Genomic DNA, 12,544 nt, shown 5'->3' with positions numbered 1-12,544 from the left:
AGAGGCTGAGCTTGGACCGAAGGACCGAAAAAAGGATATCAATGGCCGTCAGGATGTAACCAAGAAAGAGAAAAACGATATGGCATGTTTGGGTTAAAGTCCGACTATCTAGTGGGAGTAAGAAGGGTCTATCGCGTAGTACGTATAACCGAACACGAGGTTTCCCGCCAAAAACATAATAACTCTCGAACATCGGGTCCTCGTAGATGAACGAAGGCTCCAGCTCATAGAAAAGCACTTCCGTTTCCATCTAAAAGGGAGAATGGGGGGTCAGATCTTGGGGATTCTTAGTAATGTCGGAGTTATTGATGAACCCAATTTTAAGATTTATCTTGTGTTAAATTTGGTGGGTTTTATCAACTTTTCTTACATTTATCCTCTAAAATTACATGCTTTTATAATTTCTTCCTAATTATGCTTTATAGTTAAAAACATGCTTCCTGGGTCTTAAAGATGTTAATTTTTAATTCTCTTTTATTACCATTCGATGTTGTGATGCGTTTGTTAAGTGATTTCAGGATCTATAGGGTAAGAATGGTTTAGAAGATGGAATGAAAGCATGCAAAAGAGGAAGGAACATGAAGAATTGAAGTTTTGAAGATCTGGCACTCGCGTGTACGCTTGACTCACGCATATGCATGACCTGTGCATAGTTCAACTTGCGCATACGCATGACATGAAGCGCGTGATTTCTTTAAAATTGCACATTCCAGCTATTTCTGGACCTTTCTTGGGCCCAAATCAAAACTTAATTCTGAATGGAAAAAAGCCAAGAATTGAAGGGGAATGGGAGGTAATCAAGCATACACACATTACACTTAATTTTTGTAGATAATTTTTTGTTCCTAAACTTCTAGAGAGAGAAACTCTTCCTTCTCTTTAGGATTAGTGTCCTTGATTACATTTTGTCCCAATTCATCACTTGATCTTGTTGAATTTTTATTTTGTTGCTTTAATTGTAGTGTTGCTAGTTCATCACTTATAGTAGATTTAAATTCATACATTGCTTGTTAGATTCATAATTACTTAGATAGTATTTGATTACTAGATTTAATTTCTTGTCCATTAAGTTTCTTGCATGTTAAGTTTGTTAGTTTAATTTCTTGCTTATATCTTTCAACCCTGAACTTCTAACCAACTTTGATACACACACTTGCCCATCCTTGTGAAGACGATCTGAGAGTAATACTCTCGGTTATTTTTAATGGGTTGAATTTTTGACAACCAAATTAAACTTTGATTGGAGAGTTATTTGTCGGTTTGGACTATACGAGCAACGAAATTAATTTGTGAAAATTTTGAACCGACATTAATCCCCCATCAGTTATTAGTTAAGTTTATTAATTTTTTGTTGTTTAGCAGACCAGCAGTGTATAAACAGAGAATACAAAGAACAGCAAACAAATATAAAATACAAAAAACATTATATAGAAAATAATACAGAAATCACACACACATTCAAACAGAATACATAATAGAAAAGAATTCGCAACAAGTATGATGCATGTCATAACCTCTGTAAGTGATCTTGCCTTACAAGAACAGCACTTCTAGGGCTGATGTATGTCTGGAAAGAAAATTCAGTCTACAAGCATCCCCATCTTTTATATTCGGCCCAAAGGCCCAATCAACAATCATCGATCTCTGTAAACAACTTTTAGCTTATAGATTTCGCTTTTCTCCGTCATTTAGGGCCAACCCACTTTGATCAATCTCATATCTCTTCTCTTCCTTATTAATACTTTTCTCAATGTTCCTAGTCTCTTTTTAGTGCCATAATTAATTATAATCCTCTTCTCGTACCTATCCCTAGGTATTTTATGAAGAAATCCCTAGATTCTAGATTTTTTACTTATCTTTCTACGTCTTTTACTATAATTACCATCATATTCCTTAAATTTTTATGTTATTTACCTTTATGTCCTCATCTTTTACTTTAATTCTTTTTTATATCCGTTAAACTTTGAATATTATACTTTAACCCCAAGACTTCAGTTATGTATAATTTAACCCCTAAATTTTAGTTAATTATATTTTAACCCCTCAGCTTTTGAGTAATTATACTTTTACCTCTGAATTTTCACTAAATTATATTTTTCCCTAGTTATTCTCGAAATTCCATTTTCTTGTGCGCTGGCGCCTAGCACCACAAGTCATAATGGATGGCACTTAACGCCTATAACTAGCATTTAGTGCCTTCCAAGGGAATTAAATGGTAAAGCGCCCAACGCCCATGATATTTTAAGAGGAGGGAGCCCAACACCCATAAGGTTCCAAGGGGGTTCCCAGCGCCTATGGAGTTTCAGAAAGAGGGCACCTAGCGCCCATGGAATTTCAAGAGGAGGGCGCCCAACGCTTAGCATTCCAGCCATCAAATATACATCAAAACATAACGTAACACTTAATTTCAAGTATCAAACAATCAACCATCAACCAGGCATCAAAAACACAATCAACTCACAATTAATTTGCTAAATCTTACCTCTTTATTTCAGCTCACAGATACCGGTTTCTTCTAGGTGATTTATAGCTCGCTTCCTTCCTAGTTTTCAATCAAAATCAACTTTTAAACCAAGATATACATGGTGACCGAATCTTCATCACAAGTTCAGGAAGGAATTTCTCACCTGTCTCAAGTCAGAATTGATGGATTCTTACTCCTTTAGACTAGTAAGCAAGAGTTCCTAAGCAAGAACATCAACGGTATCAAGTTCTTCCATAGGTTTAGCATGGCCGAACCATCAAGAGGAGATTACAACAAAAATACTTCAACTCACCTTAACAAATCTGATATGGTTGTGAAAAAGAAAAAGAGATGAATACTTTAATTGGTTTAGAATTTTTGTGGGAGTTTTAGAATCAAAAGAGCTGAATCTTAGAAGCTTGACGGATATGGAGTTTTCAACTTCTCTCTCTCTTATTCTTTTCTCTCAAAGTCACGTATGGAAAAAAAAGGAAGTAGGAGGTGGCTCTCAAGGTCATGTATGAGAAGAGAAAAGAAGCAGGAGGTGGCTAGAATCGAAGCTGGCCAAATCTTGAGGGTGGTTAGTCACCAGAATTAATTAATACAATATCATTAATTAAAGAGATAATTACTAAAGTTAGATGTATTAGATCACTAGTAATTATACTCTTAAAGTGAATATATGAACTACTAGTATAAATGATGCTAGTAACATGATTATCTCAGAAATAAAATATCTATGATGATACATTAGAATAATTAAGTCCATCGGAGAGTGCCGACATTAATCCGTGCCGGTAAATTTTGTACCCGATTATTATATTATTAAACTTATCTTCGGTTTAACTAAAGCGAGTAAAATAATATATTATATTATATTATTATTATTATTATTCTCTCGAGATTCGGGTCTGACTCGTCAAAACGAGTCAAACCACGGAAATCACAATTTCGAAATTTCTAATCGAAGTGGCTCAAAAACGCAATCTTCTGCTAGTTTAGTAACTGGTGACGTGGTGAGGTGCTTGTTTTACTGGATTTTTAGAAAAAAATTCTATTTTGAAAAAAATTAGGCCTTTACACTTGGAGTAGTGATAAACCTAGAAAAATTTATCAGTGGGAGAAAAAATATGCAAAGTAAAATTTAGGTATAGATATACTTTTTTGTTTCCCATAGTACCCTACAGGTCAAGCATTAATCCATCGTTGATTTGAGCTCCATTTAAGAGTCTATCATTGGCTAATAAGTTGCTACATGCACGAGATAAAATCCAAACTCCTAACACTTATTTAAGTGGATGACTGAGCTAATCACTCGACCAACCCAAATTTGTTTAAATATATTTAAAATTTTAAATTAAAACTATTTATATGTATTAAAAAACTAGAACTACACACGCAGACGTCTGTATACACACTTACTTATTATAGTATTTAAAATAATAAAAAGATAATTTCACACACATTACAGTATTCAAAATAATGAAAAAAATCATTTATAACGTTTTTTTCTTTATTTTTAACATGATTAAATATTATATTTCTAAATGTTCCTAAAAAATTATTTAATTATTTATTATCTCCTATTCAATTGAGAAATTCACTTATTATAGTATTCGTGGTATAAATAATTATTTTAACTAAAATAGTTACTATTCAAGACCATTTTAATAAAAAATATTAATACAGTATATTAATATATAGATAATATATTTTTTTATCTTAAATAACTTTTAAAAAATTACTAATAATTTAAGTTTTATTTAATTAAAAAAATTAAGTTTCAATTTAAATTTCAACTAATTAGTTAGTATCATAAAGTTAAGTATCACTATTTTTATAAGTTGATTTATTTATTTATTTATTTTTAATTTTTATACTAAATCAAATTTAACAAAATAATTATCATTGTATGTTAAATTTAACAAAATATTTTTTAATATAAAACACAAAAAAATAATTTATATTTTATGTTGAGAGAAAACATAATATAACAAAGAGGCAAGCATATACATTTATATATAATTATTACTATTTGTTTCAAATATATACATTTATTTATATATAATCATTAGTATTTAGCGAACTATCTAGTATCTATTTCATTCGTATTATATAGTAATACAAGTCTCTATAAAGTTCCTCTTCTTTATACTTGGGTCCGTCCCTGACTTGGAGAAGATGTGGGTGCTAGCATGATGTTGTTGTAGGCCATGACACTATTGTAATCTAAGAAAGCGTTTGGTTACTATCCATGTCTCTTAAAAACATGGACACGGTAACACACGTCCTTTGTTTAGTTTGGTGAGACACAAAATTTAATCACGAGAAGACATAGATGGACATAAATACACAAAATTTATGTACCATCTATAAGTTAAGACACTAAGACACTAATTTTTTTTCCTTTAAATTCCAATTTTAACCTTAAACCCTAATACGTTTTTTCCTCCCTCTCCTTCCCTCTTCCCTCTTCTTCTGCCTCTATCTATCCTCTTCCCCTCAATCACTTCTCCCTCTGCCACCATCACCGTTGTCACTCAAGATCTGTTGCCCACCACTGAATCAGTCGCAACGTCGTCACCGTCCACCCCCTCACAGCCCAGCATCGCAGATCGTGTCGCCCCACCATCGCGGATCATCACTAATTCACCATCACAGGTCTCATGGCGGTGATGGGTCTCACTGCTTCACTGCCACGATCTCACGGCTTCACCACCATCATTTTCCATATTTATTCCAGCTCTTTCTGTTTTTTTTTTTTTTGTTAGATCTGTACTTTCTTCAACCCTCATTACGTCCCTCTCATCCTCATTTCTTTTTTTTTTTTTTTGTGGACTAGTGTTTGATTTTTAAAAAATAATTGCTAATATTTTCATTATGTTTCAATTTTTAATTTAAATTGTTGAAGTAGTGATTAAATTTTGTTAATGATATTGATTTGGGATGAAGTTGAAAAATTAGCATTGGTAGTAAAAATAACTGATAATAATGGTAACAGTGATGATCATGTTTAAGATAAAATAAACATTTGAATTAGAGAATTGTGTTCTAAATATCATTACCAAACATGATAAAAAAAAATTGTATATATATGTATCTATGTCTACTTGTGTATCTATATTTGTGTCTCTGTGTCTAAAAGACACTAACCAAACACAGCCTAATACATAGGAGGCTGGGAGATGAAATCGTGGAATGTGGCAGCTGCCTGGCTGGAAGGGGAAGGCGTTGAGGGTTTTAGACTTTTAGGTTATGGTGGATCTTTTTAGGATTTTGGATTTGGAAAGGTTTGACTATAATAATTTTAAAAAGCAAAAAAGAGAGAAGGGGGTTTTAAATGGGATGAGCTAGGACAATAAAAAGAAAAAGAAAGAAGTGGTCGCGTGATGGGTTTGTCCCGACTTGCCAAACCTCGCGGGATAAATGGTGCAAATTAGGTGACTCAATCGTTTAATCCGGCCCGCCTCTTTTGGTGGGTTAAGCGGGCCAAGCTGGCAGGCTGCAGCACATTTGTCACTCCCACTGATAATTTACCTTGTCATCCTCTACCCAGACCCCACAGTGACCCAAATGCAGAAATAAAATGGGCTTTAGGATTAGGGCCCATTGCATATTGGACTAACATGATAAGCCCCACTAATATTAACCACTTTTCCTGGATTAAAAACACCCAAAGCGCCAATGTAGCTTTGGCTCTAATGGCATTTCTCCCCCCTCCCCACCTCAAGGTCTAGGGTTCAAATATAGAGAATGCAATTGAGGAAAAATGTGATAAAATGTGTGAGGAATGTGTGAGTGTGTTAAAAAGAAACACCCAAAGCCAATGAGTCTAAGGTTCAAATCCTAGAGATTGCAATTGAAGAAAAATGTGATAAAAAGTGTAAGGAGTGTGTGGGTGTGTTGTGTACCTAGGATTGGGGGTTGTCCAATCCACCGACCAAAAAAAAAAAAAAGAAACACCCAAAGCCAATGAGTCTAAGGTTCAAATCCTAGAGATTGCAATTGAGGAAAAATGTGATAAAAAGTGTGAGGAGTGTGTGGGTGTATTGTGTACCTAGGATTGGGGGTTGTCCAATCCAATGACAAAAAAAAAAGAAACCAGAAAATTTGTACAACTCCCAAGCCATGAAAACCAGAAAATCATAAAAGACCGTCGTCATAAGTCATAACTCTTAAAATTGAAGTTTAATCATGAAGAATTTTTATCTCTCAGCATCTCAATCAATAAATAATGCAAATTATACAGTTGAATCTGAAAAAAAATTCCAGAGTAAAACATGAGATAATCAACCAAGAACCCAGTGATACTATGAGCAGAGACAACAGTAAACTTGACCGCAAATGTACCATGGCTCGGTAATTTGAGCGGCAACAAATTACTATTACCCTCAGCAGAATCAGTAGGATATACAAACTTGATGGTCGCATGTGCCCTCCACATTGTTTTTGGCAAGGCAATTATGTAGGCTGGTCAAATTTTAGAAATTAGTCACAAAGATGAAAAGAAAACCACAATCAATAATCATATATCATAATCGTGTATCAATTCAGTTCAACTGCGAGATCTTTTACTGCCTTTATATATATTAATAGCCCAAGCATAAGTTCATTTTTTTAAGCTTAACTACAAACACTTTGCAACTGAAGCTTGTACAAATAATTTGCTTATTCTAAAATCAAATTTACGTCAACAATTTATCAGAGTACAGAGAGAAGACCATAGACTATAGTCTATAGAAATACGTCATAAGCTCCGATAATTCATGTCTAGCATTGCACACGGACTCTACAAAAAATAACAGAAATAGCATACAACATTATTTCCAGTTTGATGCTTATTTATGCATCGATGCATCCCTGACTTTGCCAGAACAACCGAACGAAAATATTCAGCATTCAACAACAAACAAAATAATTTCATTTCCTTCCAACACAATAGCGCAAACAATCACACTAAGAACTAAAGAAAACATCGTTTCACTAAAAGAAATTTTTAGATGCCCTCCCTTGCTCTTTAGCACTAAAAGTGTACCAACATCAATAGCAATTAGGAAATAGAAAGTGCGAATGACTTACAAAGCTGAATTGGTAGTGCAAAAATACTCCTTTTGTCTTTAGAGTATTATAGAAAGGGGAAAATTTTTTTCCAAGCATACTCTTTTAGGGTCTAACGTTTTTTCCACCAATGCATCCAAATTTCTTAGCTATTCATTATGGAAAAACAAGACAGTCCAGCACATAGCAGAGCGGCATTAGCATTGTTACCTTTTCAGGAGTTGCATCAAGAGCTCCTAATGTTAATGTATCCACTAAGTAGCCTCTCCACTTGCTTCCCAAGAATGTCAGCCTCCAGGTTCACCTTCTGGCCAACTTCCTTCAATGGAATAACCACCTTCTGCTGCGTGTACGCCACAAGCATGAAATTGAACCATCCTTCTCCATCATTCACATCCACCACCGTCAAACTCGTCCCGTCCACTGCAATAAATCCTTTTGGCACCACATACTTCAGCAACTCCTTCTCGGCCTTTACCTACTATCAGTACCAGTATATATTTTTTAAAATCATCCCATCACTCTCGCTACCATGTTTATATATGTGAAATTGGATAAAACTGCAAACCATTACAACACAACGAAGAAGCAAAACTGCTCAATAATTCGTTAATATAACACATGAAAATTTTAAACACTGATAATTGCCATTTTTACTTCTACACATGATGATGAGCTCTATGATTAATAATGCATTCCTAACTATTCGAGTAAGGTTTCTTTGTGCCACAAAACACTTCGCGTAAAAAATATACAGACAGAACAGAATGCATCTTTCAATATTTCAATATTTGGAGTATGAGACAGAATTCTTGCCAACAGAAAGTCAAGCCATATAAACGGTAGATTCATGCTCCTTGAGTACATTTAACCCATACTAAATCACAATCACAGGTTCTTTATTTTTATAGAATATTTCAAAACTATAAATTGAAGTGAATAATTATGATTACATGCTTTCAATATAGTATAACTGCCTAACTAACTTTTTACCTTGATCCAAAGCGAATCACCTTCAGGAACTTTCGAGAGTATGATACCCGTGCCATCCACATGACCTTGGACGAAGTGCCCGCCCATGCGGCTCGTAGGGGTCAACGCCCGCTCCAGGTTTACCAGCGATCCGCCCTGCAGCTCCTCCAGCGAGGTCTTCCTCAGAGTCTCCGGCGACAATCCAACGGTGAACGTGTTGGCGTCGAACTCCGTTACGGTGAGGCAGGTTCCGTTAACGGCGATGCTATCGCCGAGGTTAACGCCCTCAAGAACGGTCTTGGCCGCAATTACCATGTCGAAGCCACCGTGTGGGGCCTTGCCGAGTTGCTTGACGGTTCCCAATTCTTCAACGATGCCGGTGAAGAGGCATCGAGTTTGAGGTGTGGTGGCATTGGTGCGGCGGAGGAGAAGGGTGGATCTGGGTTTATTGGGGAAGAACGTGAGGCGGAGTGGAGAGGATTTTAAGATTGGATTGAACGCGAGGCGGCGACAGTGATGGGCTTTGGAAAGGAGGAGAGAGGTGTATGTTGATGGTGTGATTTCGGGGGTTGTGGATGTGGAGACAATAGAAGATGGAACTACTGCTGCTGCCGCCATTTGCGATGCCATGTTCTGTTGGCTCAAGTGTGCTGCTTTATTTGTTTGGTTCTTTATTTCCTACTGGAGGCAAGGGAAAACAAACAGCAAGAACAACACACACCGGGGGCGGATAAATAGAGAGTTGTGAAAACAGGGTAGGAATGAGGGATTAAGGGACAAGGGGGCAAATGCAATTGGCTGGTGAATGAAGCTGGATAGTGAAAAAAGCTTCCTTAAAACATTATCAAAATATATTTTTATTTATTAAATTATTTTTGTTTTTCTTCCATAATAAAATTCTACTAATCATGAACTAAACTATTTAAGTGCATTGGAATTGAAGTAGAAAGTCACAAATGTTTTTTAAGGAAATAACATCTCAACATAAAAAATAATTCTTAAATACATTTTATTAAAACATTAAAAGGATTATGATCAATCAATAAATAAAAATAGAAGAAATAAAAAGGCATCTAGAGAGCATATTATGATTATTATATGTTTCTTTATACAACAACGTAGAATTTGCTGATAAAAACTATGAATTAGAAATTATGCAATTCTAGAAAAATGAGTTTATTAAACAAGAATACAAGCATGGCAAATTAGAGACTAGAATCTAAATATTCATAATGAAGTAACAATATACTTGTTTAACATCTTTTTATTTTTGTTAATATTAATATAGTTTATGAAATTGAAATAATAAAATTATAAGAATAATATAATTCTATAATTAAAAAATAAGTAAAGAATATAATTTGAAGATAGAAAATTAGATTTTTCATGTTTATTTGAAATTACTTCTCTAAGTAGATACATCCAACTTTTGGAATATCTTAACCCCTATTTTCAATCCTTCTCCTCTCCTGGTACTCCCCCTCTGTATAAAATGATGGGTTAGGTTTCAAGTTAAATCATGTTATATTTAAATCGCTTTATCATAGTTATATCATGCAATGTTAGGTAAGTCACTACTTTATAATGATATTTTTTCATGTTTTTCTGTATTTTAGTATATCACATACTTTTTATAATAATATTAGTAAAATATATTTAGGTTTTGAAAATTGACCCATAATTAAAAAAAATGGTTTAAAAATTAAATAATTATCAACAAAAAATTTGGATAATTCGAATGGTCATCCCATTCGTCCTCTTAAGCAGATGTCCGAAATTTGAAGTTCACCGTACATGAAAAAATTCCGTGGGCAACCAAAATTAAAGCTAGACATCCTCATCAACTGCAAATCTATATTTTAAATAATCAAAGTTTGTAATTATTTAACATTGGAGCAATCACAGGTACCATTATCCAACATTAACATTTTATTTCTTCTCATGGCAAATTATGCAACACGATGGAATTTGAAGTTTGCCTAATACAAAATCTTTTTCTCAGTTACAAAATTGATAGGAACCCAAAGAATTAAATACAAAGTCAACATCCCAAACAAGTTCTGGAATTTGGTTATAGGGAAAGAGGGGATTATGATTTCTCGTGTTCGACTCAACAGCTGTCACTTCAAGCACGTTTTTTCCTCAGTGCGAACGCAGGTCTCCGGCCACTGCTTGAAGATGACCTCGAAGAATTTGACATCAACCCTCGCAAGAGAGCTAAGACACCAAAACCCATGAAAGGGAAGTACATTTTCAATAGCTTCTCGGATGCCTTGTTGGAAAGCATCATTTCTGATAACACAGCAACCTGAAATCCACACACAGCTAAAAGATGTAAACTAAAAAAATGCAAGACACAGATTATTATCCAAATCCAACTGTGATAGCTGATAGAACTGGTTTAGATTTTCCTTGAATGTGAAAGTATGAGAGAAAATTGTTTATTGATCCTAGATCACTGAGACCAAAGAACTAAAAAGGTACAGTGTTCTTGTCCGCAATGCTAATCAAATACCTATGATCTTTTCCCTTCCTCTGTTTTCTGCTTTCTATATGTAGCTAACTTTCAATCGAAATGCAGATGCCCCCTATATCGGCATTCATTACTCGACCACCTAACCATGTAAAATTTGGCCTACTTGCTATTTGATCATCCCTAAACATCAGAACGCATCTATTTGATGATCAGTCAACCATGACTGGGATAGAACCCATTACGACGCAATGCGCGGACATTGCAACGTAGTAGTGTAGGGTAACGACTGGAAAGTACCTAATTGTTAGAAAGGCCATGTGATAGAACATCTTTTTCTTCTTTGGATAAAAGAAGACTTCTATAATTCTATTAAGATAAAGACCATTTGATATAAGTTGATCATAGGTTTTGCTAAAATTTAATCCAAATAACATTCAAAGTTGCATAACTGCAATATTTTTTCTTTTTATATACATATTTAAGAGTTTAATTTTTACATATGCATTGTAAGTGTAAAGCAGTTTTACATACATTTAATTACTTAAAGTTTTACATTGATCGCATGAATGATCATCTAGAAAAATAAATATGATTGGATGATTGTATAAAATGTTTTATATCATAAGTACATCAAAATTAAACTCTGTATTTGAATAACAAAGTTGATCATCATTAACATAACCTATATCTGACATTGCAAGCTTAACAAAAAGGGAAGACAACATAGCAAAAATGTATGAACGAGGTGAATCCAATGAAAGCCAAAAGACAAATTTATGATGTAACTAACTAAATCTCGTTAGAGCAAACTCAGAGAATCCTAAGAATTCATATTAATATAGGATCCATATAAGCCTGTGATTCTAACACAAGTCACCAATGAATCTTGTCACATAGCATTGAGAAATAATTAAAAAGAAAAAAATTACCATGGAAGTGGAGAGGGATGCACCATAGATCAAGCAAGTGGTGTTGAACCAAGGCTTGGAAGCGAAGAGGGCATAGAGATTAAGAAGAGAAAGGGGCCATAGAAACAGAAGCTCGAGCCAAACCAAGCCAACAAAGAAGTGAGGTTTCTCAGAAACAAGGTAATCACCGTATTCATGGGTGTACCATTGCTTAAGCTCAACGAGAAATTCAGGGAAGTAAGTGAGAGGAAGACATGTTTGTCCATCAATGAGGGGTGCAGCGAATGCTATTAACAGGAAGAACAGGAACAGAACAAAGTCTATCAGATTCAATGCAAACCCCATTTTCTTTCTTTCTTTCTTTTAGGTTTTCTTTGATAGGAAGGGGATCTTGGAATGGAGCCCTTTCAAACTTTAACTACAGTGGACATTTTCATGCTTCAGTTTTCACTTTCTTTTTTTTTTTTAAATATAAGAAATAAATTTATATTTTTTTTTTTACAAAAATACTATCTGTACATCAAAATCAGCCATCAATATATTTATATATAAATACATGTGTGGTTTAATTTTAGTGGCTGATGTTAGTGTTCATGTACCATAACTCTTTTTTAGTTGTTAGTTTTGAGGTTTTTTAGTTGTGTGGAACAAAATATATAAAATAAT

The 12,544-nt window shown here is 34.3% G+C and overlaps 2 protein-coding genes across 3 annotated transcripts; both read right to left on the bottom strand.

Moving 5' to 3' along the window:
* Positions 1-6,607: 6,607 nt before the first annotated feature.
* LOC107629960 (riboflavin synthase) lies at positions 6,608-9,329 on the bottom strand. Of its 2 annotated transcripts, none has more exons than XM_016332930.3 (3): positions 8,516-9,329; positions 7,733-8,000; positions 6,608-6,934 (listed from the first exon to the last, which is right to left on the bottom strand). In XM_016332930.3, the coding sequence occupies exons 1-2, from the start codon at positions 9,122-9,124 to the stop codon at positions 7,749-7,751; spliced, it is 861 nt and encodes a 286-aa protein (XP_016188416.1). In that variant the 5' UTR covers positions 9,125-9,329; the 3' UTR covers positions 6,608-6,934; positions 7,733-7,748. The 2 variants fall into 2 exon arrangements, with proteins under 2 accessions (XP_016188416.1, XP_016188417.1); XM_016332931.3 differs by lacking the exon at positions 6,608-6,934 and adding an exon at positions 6,972-7,253 and having other exon boundaries at positions 8,516-9,290.
* Positions 9,330-10,408: 1,079 nt separating this feature from the next.
* Positions 10,409-12,304, bottom strand: LOC107634279 (uncharacterized). Its single transcript, XM_016337823.3, has 2 exons — positions 11,900-12,304; positions 10,409-10,802 (listed from the first exon to the last, which is right to left on the bottom strand). Exons 1-2 carry the CDS (start codon positions 12,221-12,223, stop codon positions 10,620-10,622), a joined length of 507 nt encoding a protein of 168 aa, XP_016193309.1. The 5' UTR covers positions 12,224-12,304; the 3' UTR covers positions 10,409-10,619.
* Between the last annotated feature and the right edge of the window lie 240 nt (positions 12,305-12,544).

Source organism: Arachis ipaensis, chromosome B3 (genome assembly GCF_059453495.1).
Source record: "Arachis ipaensis isolate K30076 ecotype BB chromosome B3, ASM5945349v1, whole genome shotgun sequence".
Lineage (NCBI taxonomy): Eukaryota > Viridiplantae > Streptophyta > Magnoliopsida > Fabales > Fabaceae > Arachis > Arachis ipaensis.
The sequence above is the reverse complement of the archived record's forward strand: the minus strand, read 5'-3'. Positions and strand labels throughout refer to the sequence as shown.